Source organism: Bison bison, unplaced genomic scaffold (genome assembly GCF_000754665.1).
Source record: "Bison bison bison isolate TAMUID 2011002044 unplaced genomic scaffold, Bison_UMD1.0 scf7180017864363, whole genome shotgun sequence".
In the NCBI taxonomy this organism is placed as follows: domain Eukaryota; kingdom Metazoa; phylum Chordata; class Mammalia; order Artiodactyla; family Bovidae; genus Bison; species Bison bison.
The window spans coordinates 2,036,268-2,055,403 of NW_011494935.1; the positions used below are offsets into that span (position 1 = coordinate 2,036,268).

The following is a 19,136-nucleotide window of genomic DNA, read 5'->3' on the forward strand; positions in this document are numbered from 1 at the left end:
TCGCACTCTGACAGTCTAGTGAAAACCATTGCAAAATCCATATGGGGGCATGCACAGTTGCAGCATTGTTGTAAATTTTCTTGCTCTACTAGAAAAAGTTACATTATCTTAAGGTAACAAAACAGTTCTTTTGTGCTTTTCGATTTCTTTGTTTTTTTTTTTCTTTCTTTTTTTTTCTTTTTCTTTTTTCTTAGAATGTTAGTGATGACTGACAGTTCTGGTGCACAGTTACAATGTACAAGTGAAATGAATATGATTTGCATTGTTAAGGCATCCAATCTGCTGGTTTATATTTATGTGAAAGACAGAGGAAATATACAAGCAGACTTAGGAAAGAAAGTATGTTCACTGATTTCTATGAAGTTTCTCCCTGGAATTTAATGCACAAAATGCGTCACTCCAAAGGGAGAGGTTCCATGCATATTAATAGAGTAAAACAGCATTAGGGTTTTCTTCTGTAAGCTTCCAAAGCAAAGGATACATTTTTTTTTTTTAATCTACGGAACTAAATGCTACAAGAATAATATGCTACTATTTTTTGCCATAAATTGGAAAAAACTTCTTAACTTACAAATAATACAAAAATAGACAATGGCTTTTGGGTGAAAATTAAAAAAAAAATGAAGCATGGTTTAAAACGATACTAAAAATAACTATAAATGAAATGTTTAAAAATCACATTGAAACAGCTAACTATAGGTGACCAAACAAATACGCACTTTTCACATAGCAAACATACACAATAAAATAAACTGGGAGTCAGAGGAAAAGGAGGAAGGGGAAAGCAATGTACAAATTCCAAAGATAAATACATTATTTATATGGATATCTTACAAAATCCCCATTAAAACAAAAAGCCTTTTAATTAATTTTGCAAGTATGTGCAAGCTAAAGGTAGTGAGCTTTTTTTTTCCTTTGCAAAATATGCAGTAAAATCTTTTTATGATATTGAAAAACCGTCTTAAGACATTAAAATGTATAAATAGAACAACAACTTTGGCAAAAAATCACAAAAAATCTACAGTATTTATAACTACATACAAAAACACAACAGCAAAGAAAAAAATATCAGGCAAATGCATCCTCGGAGCTTTGCTGCATCTTCGCCATTAACTTCTATTGTAAGAACACTTCCCAGATAATGAGAGCAAAAATTCCCATCGAACAGAAAACTGTGTTTTGAGGTCTCAACCTTCTTTTCCTTTCTCCCAGTTTCCTTTTATTCTTGATTCCAAAGCACTTAACCCGTTGTTTCAATCTACTATGTTACAAATAGTAAGGGTCGACTGACAGAGGCGCTAATCTCGAATGGGAAATCTCAAAGACCTGCTGTGTTGGAGGATTGGGATGAAGTCAGCATTTAGGATGAGTAAACTTTAACCTTGTAAATGGCGGCGTGTTACTGGGATTTTGACTCGATAAGTAACTGGAGGGGATAGTTTGGAATTCTGTGCCTGACCCTGTTCCACGCAGTCTCAAAGGAGATTCTCACACAGTGTGTGTGCCTCCAAGCTCTCGAGAGGCCATCGGCTTCAGAAGAAGTTGACATAAGCAAGAGAGAGAGTGCTATCAGGTTTAAATATGCAGTTTTAACATCTGTCTAGAGGCACTGGATTTTTGAGTAGAAGGGGAAAATGTGATCACTCACATCACTGGTTAACTTTCCAGGCTGCATTTATTTACACAGTTACTTAAGACAACAATACGAAAGGGAGAAATAAGCTTGCACTGCTAAAGGGTGGCATGTTAAGTTAGATACTGGAAATGCACTGTCCGAGTAACTACGACTTGATATGCTTTAAGGCGCAGAAGCCGACCCTTAGTTTCCTAAAAAATCTAACTGGCATTCCTATTCTGTCCCATACAAGCTTTTTTTTTTTTTTTCCTTTTTTTTTTTAAACTTTTTTGTAAATATCACCACTTCATTCTCCTTTTACACAGCTTTAAAAACATCATAAATTAAAACATGGAGTCTTATTTATAGTGTCCCTTGTATACAGCTTTACGGTTTATAAAAGACAAGTGATTGCAGTTAAGCTTAAAAAAAAAAGAGAGAGAGAAAGAAAAAGTGGATTTGCTTTTATCAACACAGAATAAATATATCCCCCCAAGGACGCGGGAGGTACAACTGTAACCAACACCCTGCGTTAGCAGATCCCTTCCAATTTCAGTATTTGCAAGGTCGGCGATATTGTTTGTTTAAAAATCTGCAGTTATTGTGATTCCTCTTAAAAAGGCCTGAGTTAAAAGTTCCACTCTGGGACTTGTATCAGATTACTCTCTGTAGCAGAATCCAACCTCTTCATTAATAAAATTCTTCAAGGCAATTCTTTCACATGGGAGGAACAATCATGCCAGATATTGCTGTGGAAAGAGAAGACAAGAGTCAGTGGCTTTTGTGTCCAAACTTCCTACTAAAAGAGAAAAAAGATGGGGGGAAAAAACACCCACACCCCACTATGTTCGTTGAACATTAGCCACAAATGAGCTTTCTCATCTTCCCCGGAAGGAATTTGTAATTACAAAATATACATGTACTTTATGAAGAATGTAGTGTTATCAGTGAGTATATGTGTCTTTAACAGATGATCCTAAACGTCCCTCCAAATCTGATTTCAATTTTAAGACGTAACTGGCAAGTCAGAGTTTGAATACTGCTGGGAAAGTTAGAGCCCCGTCGCTTGCAAAGGAGTGGGAATTTTCAGTTTTTCACTCTTTGTCCCCCTTGCTTTCACTTCCAAAATATAAAATGAAAAACTGGCCCACCATAACAGCCAGCAATTGCTACGAAAAACCATGGCTCTGCCTGTGTCCTGTATTAGCGTGAGAGCTGAGCACTGAGGACTGGAGCGGTGATTTGGGCGCCTCCACTTCAGTCCTCGGGCCTGAGGTGAGAAGCAGCCAGCTCCAGGAGATGTCATTCCCTGGGGGATGAGGAGGGAGGGTGTCCCCTGTACCTCTGCTGCAGTCAAGGTTTCTGCAATGGTCTGACCATGTCTCTAGAAAACTTTAGCCTAGGAAAGCTAAAGGAGATCCTAAGGCAAAGGGAAAGCTGTATGGGAGAATTAAAAATCTTGCAAAGCATTGTTAGGAGGCCTCACACAGTTGTATTAAAAGAGCATGGAATCCCACAGGCCCACATTCCACCTCTTTTCCGTTTGCTAAGTCCCCCAGAGGTGCTTGCTTGCTTGCGTGCATGCTCAGTCGTGTCTGACTCTTTGGGACCCCATGGACTGCAGCCCACCAGGTTCCACTGTCCATAGGATTTTCCTGGCAAGAAAATACTGGAGTGGGTCGCCACTTCCTTTTCCACCCAGGTTTATTTATTTGTCTCCGTGAACCTCTCTGCCTCCTCGGCTAGGAATGGGGTGTATTTGCTAGGGCTGTGATACTGTTCAGAGTTGTGGGAGATTTAAATGTTAACGACCAATATGAAGTGCTTAGTTTTGATAAGCTCCTAGTGAAGAGTTGGGCTCCTATTAAATTCTGCTGCTAAATTAGCTGTGTGACCTAGTGCAAACTACCGAACTTTTCTGGGCTGTGTTTCCTTATATCAACTAGGTATTGTCCAACATGGAACACCTCACTTGATGGGTTTAAGGAATAAAGGGACAAGTGCAGAGTTCAGGATGGCAGCTTTGAAATATGTGGAGATGAGAGCAGTGCTTACATCAGAAGCAAGAGGCAGCCATCTTTGGCTTTAAGCGATGGCTTAGCGTCCTGTCAGGCGGAGAAAGGAAGTCATTGCTTTCTTTTTGTTGGCAATTCTAAATTTAAATTAGTGTCCTTGTCAGTGCTGACTGCATCTAGGAAGTGACCCTCTAAATTTCCCAGCTCTCATGTCTGCAAGAATGGGCTTTTTTAAAGAGACCCCCAAAGCCTTCAGTAGACACGGGAAGGCCAGGTGAGGCTCTGAGTGCTGTGAGCCCCGCAAGCCTCTGTTTCCCCTCCCCGACCCCGACATTTTTGATTCAATTTTTAAAAAAGCATTTTGCCAAACACTTTTTCCGTTAATTTTTAAACCCATCTGTATCCACAAGGAAATTTAATCCACATGTTTCTGATTCATTTACACGTAAATCATCCAAATGTTGTTTTGCAAGAGCCATTCTGCAGTCCAAAAGCTCCTAGAGTCTTTTTTGTAAGTCCTCATAAGCCATTTTTCTTAGAAACAGGAAGTGTCTCTTGCCAAATGCAGGCCAATTTAAACTCCCAACGATTTGGGATCCATTGGAAATGCAGTGCGCCCCTAAGATGCAAGTGAGCCCTAGATTTTGACTGACACAGGAAGCTGGGTATTTCAATCCAAGCCTTGAGAATTCAAGATGCTGTAGCTCCAAAGACAAGGAGGATGGACTGGGAAAGAGGGTCTTTGCAGAGTGAGAGCTCAGCATGGTGCTGCCTCCCTAAGGGTCTTTTCTTCCAGGCTGAAGGTAGGTCCAGGCACCTCTACTAAAAGGCAGACCTTCCCAAGGGAGTGCTAAGGCCTCTGGCAAAAGAAGTGTCTCCTTATCTAGCCTGTGTGCCCAGCAGTCTCCTAGAGCAGAGCCTGATCACCAGGAAGTTTCCATATGATACAAAGCAAAAGGGAAAATGGACAAAATTCCTGCTAATTGGGGTCGGTGGACCCAGTCAAAATTTATCAATGGGGCCCTAAAAACATCAGGTTTTTTTTTTTAATTCTAGATGACCAGAATTAAAAAAAAACAAAAAAACCTACTCAGTGTTCTGATACCTGAATAATGTGTTAAATCAATAAGATGAAACTTCTATTACAGCCACATTAAAAGCTATAAAGCAAAGCTAACTAACATGCTGCCAGTCCAGAGCTAACAGTGTTTCTTAATCTCGGACACAGGGGTTAAAAACTCCAGCACGTTGAGAGCCCAGGCTGGCATCCTAAGTGAGCCAGGTTCCCGCTGTGGGGACTGAGGTGGCTCAGCCAGACTCAGGCCTTCTGTAGCGAGAGCGGCACTCACTGTTGCCACGTGAGAATGCCTCCACATAGCCACCACATGTTACTCCAGAGAAGGTGGAGAGGTGGATTCTCTAAAACATAAAATAGCCCAGTTTATATGTGTTAGCAAAAAGTTAAAATCAAAGCCAAATAAACAAACCTACAGTCTGGGGGTGTCTAGGGGTGACTGTGGTCTGTCCCCACTTCCCTCCCTCTCCTTCACTGGTCCTCAGACTCCTCTGAGGGTCTAATGGAAGCCAGGGAACCTCTGTCCAAGAAGGCTCGGAGATGCTTACACCCAGAATTTTGCACGGAACATCAGGGGGTTACTGCTCCCTAAATCTCTTCCATCACTTCCTAGACTCCAGATGCAGAACCCTTATTGATGAGTGAATTTTGGGCAAGGAGTCCCGTTTGTGGCCTCTGGGTTTAGGCACGCTAAAGAGGCCTTTTAATAAAAAAACCTCATTGCATGACTGCGGGGAAGCTCCCGGGATGTTAGAAGCTGTTTTTCTTGTGTCTGTGCCCTAATCCTCAAGATTACTTATGTGGGTGAGATGGATGGGTGTTTGAGGCTTAGAATGTTCCAGAAATGGTGCTGGCACACGGACTTGCCCAAGTGGGGCCCATGAAGATTTCCATGAGGACACGACACCCCCACACTCTCAGAGAGTAATGTGTGCCAGGGCATCACAAGACCGAAGTGGCTCTACCATCCCCCTGGCAGCTGGGTGATCACATTCCCTGACAGAAGCTCAGAAAACTACTGGCTTCAGCAGCAATGCATTTTTTAATTGGATAAGAACAAAGACAAAATGCAAAGTTTTGCCGAGCTGGGAGAAATCTGGAATGAGAGGGTGGAATGTGAACTTCCTCGAACCACCACATGTGTAAGGATGCGGAGCTAATCGGGAACAGGACGAGGGGACGAGCTTGCACAAACTCAACATGTGTGTCAAGCAGAAGACAATTCCAGGAGATGTGCTACCAGACTGTGGAGAGCTAGGTGGGGCCGGCCAGCCTGCGCTCCAGCAAGGTGGGGAAAGGGGAGAAAAGCACAATGTGGGTACGATTTCTGTTAATTCTTCACTGCGGAGACTGTCTGGAACATAGGGTTTAAAATCCCCACCTTGGGGGCAGGTCCAGTGACATGGTGACAGCATTCTGGGGGCTGCCTATCTCTTAATGAAATCCTTTGAGGCCCAAAATTAGATAGAATCCATGCTTCAGGGGCCCAGCTTTGGGAGAAGGGAAAGTGTGTCTCCAGGACTATAACTGAGCATACGAGGTAACTCAAGCCTCTGAAAACATACACTCTTGAGGAGTCTAAGATCAGGACTGAACAATGACATCTTGATAACAATGGAAGGAGATGTCTCTGTGTTGTTATCTTATCTTTAAATCCAAAATATGTCTAAATTTTACATAGTTTTTCATAGGATGTTCACTGGTCTTAATGGGCCAATAAGTGCAGAAAACTAAGAAGGAGACTCTCTTCTATTTAGCTGCGGGGTGTCTTAGAGCCTTTAATTAAACTTGCATGCATTGTGACTCCAAGATAGTAAGCACCATTTTCAAGGTTTGTTTGACCATAACCATTTCTTTCTTTTTTTAAAACAGAACATTTTATGAGACTCCAGAAATACTGAGATAGATAAGAGGAGTTTGTCCTACAGATGTCTCAGGCAAATGGTAGACTGTCAAAGGTTTTACCTACCTGGGAGAGAAAACCAGCTGGAGTCACAGGAGAAACTGAAAATTCTAAAATATAAGAATGGAGCTCCTGACTCCCAGGTAAGGACTTCCTTGTTACCCTTTCTCCCTGCCTCTTGGTACCTGTGCTCTAGGAGGGTACATGGCTTAGTGGCTACCACACAAGACTCCGGCTCAGGTTATCCTTAAACCTTCTGCTTAAAATGCCTCCCCCCCCACCTCATCTCCCTGGGCCTGAATCCTACTTGCCCCTCATCCAAGGTGCAGTCAACCTTCTCCATGAGGCTGGTCTGAATTCTCCCTAATCTTTCCCTCGTCTAAACTTCCACAGCTGGTTGCCCAATGGCTTGAATATGACCATTTAGTTTAACATAGGGGCTTATATTGGGGCTTTCCTGGTGGCTCAGACAGTAAAAAATCCACCTACAATGCCGAAGTCGCAGGAGACACAAGTTCAATCCCTGGGTTGGTAAGACCCCCTGGAGGAGGGCATGACAACCCACTCCACTATTCTTGCCAGGAGAATCCCATAGACAGAGGAGCCTGGTAGGCTACAGTCCATGGGGTCGCAGAGAGTCAGACATGACAGAGCAACTAACACTTTCATACTTACATAATAGTCAGTTGGGCTGGGGCTTAACCCCAATCTCCCTTAATGTGCTAGTCCTATAACTCTGGATGAGCCTTCTCAGCTCTCAGTTTCTGCATCTGTATAATGGGGACAATAAGGAGCCTATATCTAAGGCTGGTTGGAAGGAATGCATGAGACAGTGAAGACGACAGGCTGGGAAGAAAACCTCCCACATTAGTGGCTCTGACCATTGTCGTCACCATCACTTGAGACCACAGTGTGTATCTGTTGAGGAGTAAATGTGTGCTGTCACCAGAGGAGGCTGAGAAAGGGCTGCTAAGGAAACGGATCTCTAAGGAGTTGGTTAAAAAAAAAAAAAAAAGAATGATGGACAATTAGCAGAGTGGTAGTTGGAGGTAAATAGACCTTTAAAACACTTAAACAGCCTAACTGTGTCACCTCTAATCTTGCTTATATGGTCAATTTGCTTAACCAACTCTTCCTCCGTCACTTGCCCTGTCTTAATGATCACAATTCTGAACAAGGTGGGTCCAAATGAAACAGCTGTTACTGTAACAGTGACGACGAGGAGGAGAATACCACAACTCCAGAGATTCTCCTCCTCAGTTCTCTAGCCTACATGTCTTTTTAAATTTTTTAATAGAAGTGGAATTTAGAAAGCTGAAGATGAGGTAATTCTTAGGTTTCGGGTCTAGGAGCCCACGGTCAGAATATTACTTTTCCCAGAAGCCAAGGCCCCCGGGAAGAGACCGCTGAAAACAGTGGCGCACTGTGCCCACATCTGCAGGGGAAGCAGACAGACGACAGACACGCAGCGCGGGTGGGTGGGGCCTGCCTGGTGAGTGGACGGCGGCGGGAGCAGAGTGGGCGGGGCGGAGGAGAGCTGCCCGGAAGTTGGTGTCAGTTACTGTGACTTTAATTTCTCTCCTCATACCTCCTCTGCTGCCATCACCCTGACACTAAGGACCTTTGGTGCATAACAGAATTGGTAACACAAAAACCACCAGAACCCACGCTCAACTAGAAGGGAAGGGCAGTGTCATCCACAACAGCAAGTCGAGCACAAGCGTGCCGGAGTTATATGCTCCCGCTGTGCACTAGGCAGGGTTGGAGAGGTGGAGACGGCTGTAGGTCAGAAGGGGGAAGCAGGCTCTGTACTTTGGGGATCTGTGCAGACTGGGTTAGAAACGCTCTAGGGGTGACAAATGTACACACCTTCTATGTGGCCCTGTCTTGATGCCATCTCATCATTACTTAAGTATACACACACACATACACACACCTTACACCACCGGAAGTTCCCTTAATCCAGGAGGTTCTAAAATTGGGGCTGAGTTCCTCCTTTCAGACCCTTCCTGTTTCCTCCTTGATCCACACAGCATGAAAAGACCTTTGGCCTCACCGAAGGGCTGCCCACTTCAGTCACGGACCCTCGAAGAGCCATGGGCCTTTTCTTCTCACATGCCACCCTCTCCACAGCTGATTACAAACCCCATTACACCTCCTTTCTGACGTCAAGTCTACATTTAACAAGGACTATGATTGGCAGCTTGGGAATGGCAGATTTCTGCTTTCCATACGTTTTTATCCTTATTTAAACCCATTATAAGTTATGTTCACTTAGGCATTACATCCTCAGTTTGCCAGCTGGAGATGTAGTCAGGGTGACAGAGCATTATTTTTAGCTGAAAAAGATACTTGCATGAATGGGTGGCTCCCCTTTTGTGGGGTTGAGCATTTTCTATCACAAACAATATTGCCTGAAATGTCATTCCAGAGTCTGAGTATCTTCCTCTTCCCTCTAAGAAGATGGCTTTGCTGGGGGATGTTTCAGGGATGGGCATGGGCACTCACCTCACCTGTGCTGGACAGACTGGCCAGTGCTCAGCAGGGCCCTTCTGGAGTCAGAAAGGTGCAGGCAGGAGGAGCTCGGGTTTAGGAGACACACAGAGGGGGTTCGGTTTTGGCACCATCATTACTAGATACGTGACCCTGAGCAAACTGGGCCTTCGTTTTCCCATCTATATAATAGGAATAGTACTGCCCTTACGGAGTCTTCGAGAGAATGGATGTAAGTTTACATCAGTACAAAGTACTTGTCTGGACGTATAAATAGACAATGAGAAACAAGACTGCCTTCTTGAGCGCTCTCGACCCAACGGCTGAGCTCTGTCAGTGAAGATGGGCATGCTGGACACTGAAAGGCAGGTTCTGTGGGGCACTGGGTTGGGGCACAGATCCTGAGGGTTTATTTTTATCCCCTCTGTTTTTGCCTGTGCCTCTGGGCAGGTGTTTACTCTCCTGATGCCTGAGTTTTACCCTCTGTTCAATGGAGACCATAATGGTCCTTGTGTTTCATCAGGAAGTTGTGAGGATTAAATAAGATAAAGCAGGCACAGTACTTAGCACTGGTCAGTGCTAAAAGAATGGCAACTGATGATTTTATTGATCTTACTTCCCTGCCAGCTGCCTTAGGAATCCTGGATGCATCCTGTTTACCCACTCTGAGTAGCATAGTGCTTGGAAGATAGAGCAGGAGATAGAACTTTTGAGCCTGAGTTTGAAGCCAGCCTCTGCCACATACCATTGTCTCCAAGTCAAGCCATTCCCTAACCTCACTAGTCTTTTGCTTTCTTGTCTATAAAATATGAGTACCGATCCCACAGTTGCACTGTGGCAAAGGAAAGAGGCCATGCAGCTCAATACCCCAACTCAGTGCCGGCACCTAAGGAAAAGGTAAGAAGCGGTAGACCCGTTTTAAAGGTTCCTTTTTTCTCAATGAATAGAAAGGTCCCCTAAAATCTTTGTGACTCTTCTTTTCCAGATTCCATGAGGGGGAGGAAATCAAACCGTTTTAATATGAACCAGGGTCCTCCAGGGGCACTTTGGGCTTTCTGGTTCCCAGCAGTAGTAAGCCTTGGGTGTTTGGTCTAAGATGTTGTAACCTCAGGGCCCTGACTGGGCTGTCACACCCCCTCCCCATGATCAGCCCCACACGTGTTCATGCTGACACAGGCAACAGGAAGGGAACCTACTTCAGGAGAAGGCCAGTCCCGGGAGAGACCCTGCAGTGGAGAACTTGCTAGAGTCCACAAAAGACTGATCTGATTATGGCGACCACAGAGAACGAGAGAGGAAAGAGAAACGACGACATTAGTAAGTGGTGACGGTGTTTCTCAAGGAAATCTAGGGCCTGAGCAGAACTGCTGGAGTTGGAAGAACTGCACAGGCAACTCCAGCAGAGAAGGGATATGGGGGCCTGGGGCCAGGTCCAACAAGGGCGAACACTCAGGAACAGAAGAGCTGAGGGCAGACAGGGGCAGGCAAGCCCAAGGCCGAGAGAGCCCTGAGCAGCAGCGCGTCTGCTGCAGGCCCTGGGAAGGTGAGTCGGGGCATCTGGTTGGCCCCAGGTGGGGCCTGGGGCTTACCTTGCAGACTGTTCCCGTTGGTGCTGGTGCAGGTGGGAGGTGGGGAGGTCTGGGGTCTGACGACAGGCGCAAAAGCACTCTTCTGTTTCACGGCTGAGACCATGTTGGCTGGTGAGAAGGAGAAGATGCCGGAGGAGCTGCTGCAATTGGAGGGGAGGCTTGTGGAGGAGGCCATGGTGGGGCTAGATGGCACGACTAAGGGGCAAGGGGAAAAGAAAAATCAGCGCTTCTCCTGGCATCCTGACACACAGCCTCTCAGCTCCCACCCTGACGCCCACCCCACTCAGGCCACCCTTCTAGCACGAGCCTTCCCTGAACTCTCAGGGTCTTGTCAGATTTCATCGTTTGGTACCTGGCACGTGTTTCTTTTGTTGGTGGTGACTGTGATCTTTTGTGTGTTTATTGTAGGCCGACTATGTGCCAGGCAGTATGCTAGAGCATCTCAGGTCAGGAGGCAAGAGTGTTCTTACCAAGGGAATAGTATCACATAATAGCTTTAACAGTAAGTATGGCCCACTCTGGGGAGTCGGGGAAGGGAAACCAAAGAAGGTTTCATGGAGGAGGTGCCAAAGGAAGTATTTCAGGTAGGGCCTATACTGAGGTTCTAGCAAAGGGTCTGGGATACAAGAGACAGGAGGTGGCCAGACTGAGAGGGTGTGGTCACTAGCGGAAGGAGACGTATGAGGAAGAAGAGTGAGTTGGAGGCAATTCCAGGATTCTAATTTAAGGCACTGATGAACGGATGGTGGTGTGTGTGTCTGATGTCTCCCCATGAAGCTACTACAGCTTCCTGAAATGTATGTGTATGTGTGCCAGTCATGTCTGACTCTTCAGGACCCCATGGACTGTAGCCTACCAGGCTCCTCTGCCCATGGGGATTTCCCAGGCAAGAACAGGCCATTTCTTCCTCCAGGGGATCTTCCCCACACAGCGACTGAACTGGAATTTTGAGTCTCCTGCATTGGCAGGTGAAGTCTTTACCACTGAGCCACCTGGGAAGAAGCCCTCTTGAAGGATATGACTGTGTGTCCATGTTCCACAACACAGATAGATAGAGGTAGGTAGGAGGCCAGATGGATAAATAATCCACCACGTGCTTTCTGAGTGACTACTGAGGGACTACAAGTCAAAGTTCCAAATCCTTTCTACCGCCTGCAGAACTGTACAGAGATGCATGCGTGTGAGCTAATAAGCAGCAGGATCGGAGCTTTATGTAAATACTCACAGTCTGGGAGTGGTGGGGACGTGGATTATCAATGACAGGAGATCTCTGGTGACTCAGAGAGAGAGAGACAACCTAGCTGCTTGGGGGATATGAAAGAGTGTGAGTGATGCAGGTCCTCTCCACCTGGCCTTTTCATCTTTCACTAGCTGCTAGTCATCTCAGGTCACTTTAGGAAACGGATATTGTACACACGAAAGCCCTCTACACTCAGGACTTAGGGCCATCACACACCCACCTTCCATTTCCTCTGTACCCCAGGGAAAAGTATGAGTCCTGTCCGATGATTTTTCAGGCACTTAATTCAAATTCTAGGTACCTCCTCCTCACTGTATTTTCTACATTATGTAATAAACATTCTATATTGCCTTGTCACCTGCAGGAATCGTCACATCTTTTGCATCTATGTCAGTAGCCAAGCAAGCTTAGGTTGGGACCTATTACATCCTTTTTACACCTGAGCAAACCAAGTGAGTTGAGACTCAGAAAACAGTCCAGTGACTTGCCCCGGTGAGTGAACTGAAAGGTGAGTTAGGGAACCACACCCCAGTGCAGGGCTACCCTGCAAAGGAAACAGATCACAAGGGGACAGGCCCCTTCCCAGGAGCATACCACAGTCCAGATCCCTGAGTAAGTGGCCTCCCCCTCAACCTCCTGGCTTTGGAAACTTAGGGAAGAGCTTATCAAGTCAGTCACAGACAGCAGTTGCCATGGGGGGAAATGACCTCTTCTAATCAGCCTTCAGCACTACACAACCCAAACGCACTGGATGTTTTATGGAGCAGAACAGGGAGCCGCCATCCTCAGGATTTTCACAAACATTTTCTAAACTCTACTTTTCTTTTAATGAGACCAGCATTTTTATACATCTCTTAGGATTTGTAAATGTGAAAATGCGCTCAATAATAACACCCATTTAAATTGCAAAACTCCTGCACTGGAGGTTTGATTTTTAAATATTCGTAGACTTGAAATCCTGCTGGTTCACTGAGGAAGGCAATTAATCTCGTTGGCAAATGCGATCATTATGTGTATTTAGAGGTGGGGTGTTTGAGGGGGGCCTTAACAGAGGAAGGGGTGAAATATAGTCAAGCAGTTCCATTTGTTATAACATTATTAGTTATCAGCCACCACACCAGAAAGGGTGTTCACCAGTGGAAATGTCTTATTTTATTTTTTATTCTGTTTGGAATTTTTCAACATGAGTGGTTTATGAATAATTAAATATTGTGGAGGCAAAAATTCAAATCAGCTGGGCTTTTTTGTTTATTGTGTTATTTGCATTTATGCAGATAAAACCGTCCCATCTGAGAGCCTATTTGAGAATTTAATACTATATTTGTGAGCACTGAGAAAATCAATTAATGGAAATTAAATGTTGGAAGTTTCACAGTCTGACAGATGCAATCTCAGGCTCAGGTCGCTGGGTGTCTGCACAGGCTTACGAAGACAGAGCAATCCAAGGCCCTAAATTGAATTGCTACCATATAGCAATTAGGTTATTGATTTAATTAAGAATGCCACCTTTTAATTTTCAGGTCATGATTGAAACCTTTTCTGATTGAAACGGGAACACTGAAATGGTAGATTTGTAAGAAACAATCTTTTGATGAATCAAAATCTACCGTGAAACTGGCCCCAAACATTGATGCTTCAGCAGACAGATGTAATATATGCAGATTATTTGGGGAGAATTTTAAATGTGCAACAAGCTGCTGATTCCAAACAGATCAAGTAGAAATAAAGAAATCCAGAGGTTTAGCTCACACTGAGCCTCAAATTCAGCTGAAAGGTGAATGGCGCTAAGTATTACTTTCAGAAGTTAACTTCTTGCAAAGGCCAAGAATGATCTTTCCTCTTTCAACAGCCTAGCACACACTGCATTTCCTCTCTCAGAGAAAGCATCATTTTCAGTACTTTTAGCTGAGACTCTCTATCAGCTCACAAAATTCTAAGAGCTTAGAATTATTATACACCAGAAGAGCCACCCACACTGTCCAAGATGAACTTGGTTTTCTATGTAAAAATCCTCAGAGGGCAATCAAGAGACAGTGGAGACACAGCTCATGACGTTTTGTATGTAAAGATGCCAGTTCCCTGAGGTTCTTTAGATGCAATTGAAACACTGCATTAAAAAAAAAAAAAAAAAATCCTTTAACCTCAGCTTCTTTAAGACAGGGACAATGCACAAAAGAACAATTTCTTGTATATGTTTTTTCATCATGCCAAATTTTTGGGAAAAATAAACTGTGTTTTTTGGTTTGAATGTTTGGTTTTTCTTTGTACATATTAAACACAAAGGGGAAAAACATCTAAACATTAAAAGAATAAAGGAGAGGGACTTCCCTGGTGGCCTAATGGCTAAGACTACAGGCTTCCAATGCAGGGGGCCCACGTTCGATCTCTGGTCAGGAAACTGGATCCTACATGCCACAGCTAACACCCAGTGCAGCCACTTAAGTAAATATCTTTAAAAATAGAAGATTTTAAGGTTTAGATAGTCATTACCATGCTAAACTACTAGCGCCACTTAAGATTATCATTCTATCATTATGATTATTACCGAGATTTACTAACTGCATCACCCATGGGCTGAGCATTAGGACAAGCTTATTACATGCGTTCTTTTATCCAAGTCTCACAGCAACTGTGTGGGAGGGAGAGTGGGTTCCTTCCCCATTTTACAGATAAGAAAACTGAGGTTTAGAGAGGAGATGAACCTGCTCAGAGCCACGTCAGTGACTGGTTGAAGAGTCAGACCCAGCTCCGTCTGACTGGAAGCTTGGGTTCTCACAATGACCTCACATTGCTACTCTGGTTACAGGTAAGCTCTGCTAGAGAGACAGGGCAAGGAGGCAATGATGCAGTGATGAGCAAGGAGGGCAGAGACTCCTGCTGGAGACAGTGCTGCCTTGGGTCGCATCACTGGGTCCACACCTGGCAGGGCAGAGCCTGCACAATGAGCCAACACAGCACAACACCCAGGTTTTGAAGCAAAAAATGTGCAGAAACACAGGACACACATCTTTACTTACTGGCATAGGGTGAGTTGGCAGCTGAGCCGTTGAGGAAGGTGGGGGAGCCGCCCAAATTGGACATGGCAGCAGTGCCGTATCCATTCATACTTGTGGTGACCGAGTTATAGTTGGTCTGCTGCGGGGTGGTGCTCGGCACATACCCATGTGGTGACACGCTGCTTGAGTTGCGGGTGAAACCTGAGAGGTGGGGGCGAAAGCAAGGATGAGGGTGGCATTCAGGTGGGTGGTGGGCCTGGGAGGCCGGGGGAAAGGAGGTCTCTGTCTCTTGCCCCCTCACCACATCCCAAAGGGAAGGGGCCGAGTGATTCATGGGTGCTAGCTCTGTGATTAAAATGGGAAGCCAGTGAAAGACACATTTCTCAGGAGATCATAAATACTTAGCGGGCCCGTGAGAAGTGGCAATGCAGGACCTATAAATTACCATTTTGGAAGAGAAATAAATCCCAATCTGAGAGATGTACCCTGGAGGTAACAGGTTCCTACTCCTGGGTGAGGATGATAGGCTCTGGCCCCTCCAGAACTTCAATTCCAGCCCTCTTTGGGACCTGTCAGTCATGGTTTACAGTGAAAAGTCGAATGCAGAGATGGCTAAATTCATGGATCCTGTCTAGCTACTCCCCACCAGATTGCCAGACATGATGGCTAGAACCAAAAGTCTACAATAATATCTGATACACACAGACCCAGGAATCTCCCTTTTTTTGGGGGGGCAGGGGGAATTTTTTTTTTTAAATAAACTCTTTTGTGTCAAATAAATGGGGAGAGGTAGCTTGAGGTTGGGAGGGGGCAAGGAAATTAGCCCAGGTGGGGGTGGGGACAAGGGAGGGCTCCTGACCCTGATTGGTGGCCTGCGACGCCTCGGAGACATTCACGGCCAGTTGTCCACTGAAGGAATTCACGCCCATCATTCCCGCACGGACCGAGGTGTTCGTGAGTGCCGGGAGCTGGCTGTGGTTGCGAGGGACACTGTACAGAGCCTCTGCAATGTCAGCCGCTCTCTTCAGAATAATCTCCTGAAAAGTAACAGGAACATCCCGTTTAACTGCCCCAGTCACATTCCTGGGAGTACCACATCCCAAGTGTTTACTGCAGGCTGCACTCAGGGCTTTCCATGATTAACTGCACTAACTGCTGCAACCTTTTCAACAAACCTGTGTGTTCAGTCTCATCATCATCAAGCCCATACCTCAGATGGGCCACCCGAGGCTTAGAGAGGTGAAGACCTCATTTAAGGACACTTACCTCCCTAAGGACAAAGCTGGGCTGCATAACTCTGTGTGACTTTGACAGCTGATTAACTCAGCCAGTCCTCCATACTACCTTGCAGTACAGGACAACAACCTGGGGCCTTCCCTTCCCCACCAGTAACACAGAAAACTCTGGGGTCACTCTCTCACACACATGTGTGCACACGTGCCCTGAAATTCATCTCCCTGGATGAAGTTAAGGGAAGGTTAAGTGTCCTTAAGTGTTAGTGTGTTAAGTGTGTCCTTAAGTATTAGTAGGGCTGTGTCCCTTGGACACCAACCGATTCAAGCAACACAAGAAAGGAAGGATTATCTCAGACTTGTAGTTTCCTGAGCAAGTTGAATCAGAAACATGGAGTTGCTCTATGAAACAGATGCAGACAATGTTCAGGCCTTGTTAACACTTTTTAGGAGAAGAAATTAAGCCCCCCTTTTCCTCCTAAATTTTCTCGAAATTGAGCACCAGTAACTCTTCTTCAATGATGAACTATATTCCCACAGGAGATTCCTTTTAAATAAAGTACCTTTTCTCATAAGAAAAATTATTCCCTAGAAAAGGCAATAAAAGATTTACAAAAGAAGAGAGAGGAACCGAATGGCTTTGCAACATGTTAGGCCTGAATGACTTTTACTCTGAACTCATGAAAGCACTTTTACAATTTTCACACTTTTTCATTCTAACGAGGACTCTGGGAGCTTCAGCTGAATGTGGAAGGTTCGAGACCCAGCGCGCTCACCTGGTTGTTGTGGGGCATCCCATAGAGTGCTTCTACCAGATCTGCAGCCCTTTTGAGTATCACTTCCTGTCAAGGAGAAAAGCAGATACAGTCCTCTGAGTGAAGGCAGGATATCATTATCTTTTCACATGATCATGTTCTATTTTCCCTCTCACCATCCTTTGCCAACACACTGCTTTAAGGGCAGTGGGTTTGGGGAACCCCAGAATGGTGTTAAATCACCAATTTATCCCTGTTCATATACACACTTAATCAAGTCAAAAGGTGAGCATCATTGGTACTGCAAGATAAAATACATCACTCAATAGTCTGCCATAAGCACGATAAAGCACTCATATGTTTATTGCTGAATACAATTGCAAGGTCATTTACTAGATTACTACGATCGATGTCAGTTGGTGCATGTTATGAATCCCTAAGATGTGTTTATTTTGCACTTAATTGCTTATTCCAGGAACCATGACCTTATCAGACAGGTCATTTTCAAGAGATTTCCAATCAGTCTTCAGCTAGTAAGAAGCATGTGGCATTAGCCTCCTCTTGTATATCTCCCTTGTGTGGCAGAGTCATGAGATCAGGGGGTGATGTGCTGTTTTGTCAGAGGTTCTTACAAAAGAATTCTCCTGCCCCCAGAAGCTCCCTCTGCACTAACTGTCATGACTGGCAGAGTCTGCTTCTTTTATAGCAATTCTCTGCTATTTCAGTGTTGTTTGTCATTTTCCCCAACTGCTCATTCATCCTCCTCCTAGGTGTTATGCTCTGCTGTTCACTCCAGTTGAAGAAAAAAATGTCTCCTTTCATTTAGGTGGACTCCCATATTTAGCTAGCATGCCTGTTTCTAATAATATAGGGCACTCTACAAAAATACGTGTGGTGGTAATTTTTTTCACTCTAACCACAAGAAATTGTTCCTTTATTCAGCCCCAATTTTCTGAAGATTCATTTATACTTCAGTGTGAAAAGAAAAGCTAAGCTTGATACATATAAAATGGAGGTTTATCAGAGAACCAAACATGAAGGCATGGTATGATTATCAGAGGTGATTTGCAAGAAGATATGTTTACATTTTTTTTTTTTTTTTTTTTGCTGTGGGTAAAGTTTCAAGAAGAAGTTTAACTTTAAATGTTTTACACAATAGATTTCTGCATGGAGAAGCAGTACTGTTCAATTTTCACATACTGCAGACACTGATCACAAAATAGGGATATAATTACATTCATTTTGCTGTCACCATAGCCTCTTCAAAAATTCTTGAACAACTCTTGAAATGACAAGCTTTTAGATACATATTAGCATTTTTCAATTTTAAATTCTCTATAATATAAGATAAAATAGTTGTCATACTGCAGTAACTACTTATGACATATATAATGTCCTAAATTCAAAAATGAGGTAGAGGGGTTTTCAGTTCTCAATAAACATTTATGCGTGCTTTAAGCTGCTGCTATACCCCATTTACAAAACAGTTCTGTTATTTTTCAGATAAGGAGTGGAAAACATTATATAATCAATGGGGTTTGAATCAATCCATCTGAAATAATTTATTTTTTAATGGAAGCTACAAGATAACCTACCACATTTTTGTTTGCAGTGCTGTCTGACCGCAGCAGTTAATAATTTACTATGGTATGGGCACAGTAAACCCTATCCCCAGATCAAATTCAGCCCGCACTGCTTTCATTAAAACCTCACGGCTTTACCTGGCTCTTAGAAAAGATGAAAACAAAACAGGGTCAAGTTAGTTTATATACTAAAAGTTGACTTCTCTCGGTCTATATTCTTTATTTCTTCAAATGAATATTTATGTCAGTGTTTGGGCTTGGCAAAGAAGGTATTTTTCTTTCTTCTCATTTTAGGGAAAAAATACAAGACTGTTGTTTGTCAAAAGCAAGATGAGGTATGCAGTTAGAACCTGCATTTGTGAACTTCAATCTTGAAACAGTATCATTGAGGATTTCAAGCAGCACTTATTTTAATTAATTTCACAGGACCAGGGAGGAGGCAAGTTCCAATAAACTCCAGTATCTTTGAAGTTCTTGTACCTGAAAAATTCCAATTATCAGGGTAGGATATATATTTTAAACTGATATTTTTAGTGATAACAGGTTTTGATGACATAATTCACTTGTTTCTTTTTCTCCTTACTCAATGCCCAGAGTTCTCATCAGTATTCAACTCCCTGAAAGTGAAACGTGAACTTCA

The 19,136-nt window shown here is 44.0% G+C and overlaps 1 protein-coding gene across 4 annotated transcripts in view; it reads right to left on the bottom strand.

Annotated features, from left to right (window-relative positions):
* Positions 1 to 151: 151 nt before the first annotated feature.
* EBF1 (early B-cell factor 1) overlaps positions 152 to 19,136 on the bottom strand; it is a 410,481-nt gene continuing 391,496 nt past the window's right edge. For all 4 annotated transcript variants that reach the window (XM_010855294.1, XM_010855293.1, XM_010855295.1 and 1 more), the window contains 5 exons: positions 16,935 to 17,000; positions 15,786 to 15,963; positions 14,948 to 15,127; positions 10,691 to 10,885; positions 152 to 2,364 (listed from right to left, as the gene is read on the bottom strand). In XM_010855294.1, coding sequence (XP_010853596.1) covers positions 2,333 to 2,364; positions 10,691 to 10,885; positions 14,948 to 15,127; positions 15,786 to 15,963; positions 16,935 to 17,000 — 651 coding nt within the window. In that variant the 3' untranslated portion in view covers positions 152 to 2,332. The remainder of the gene's footprint in view (positions 2,365 to 10,690; positions 10,886 to 14,947; positions 15,128 to 15,785; positions 15,964 to 16,934; positions 17,001 to 19,136) is intronic.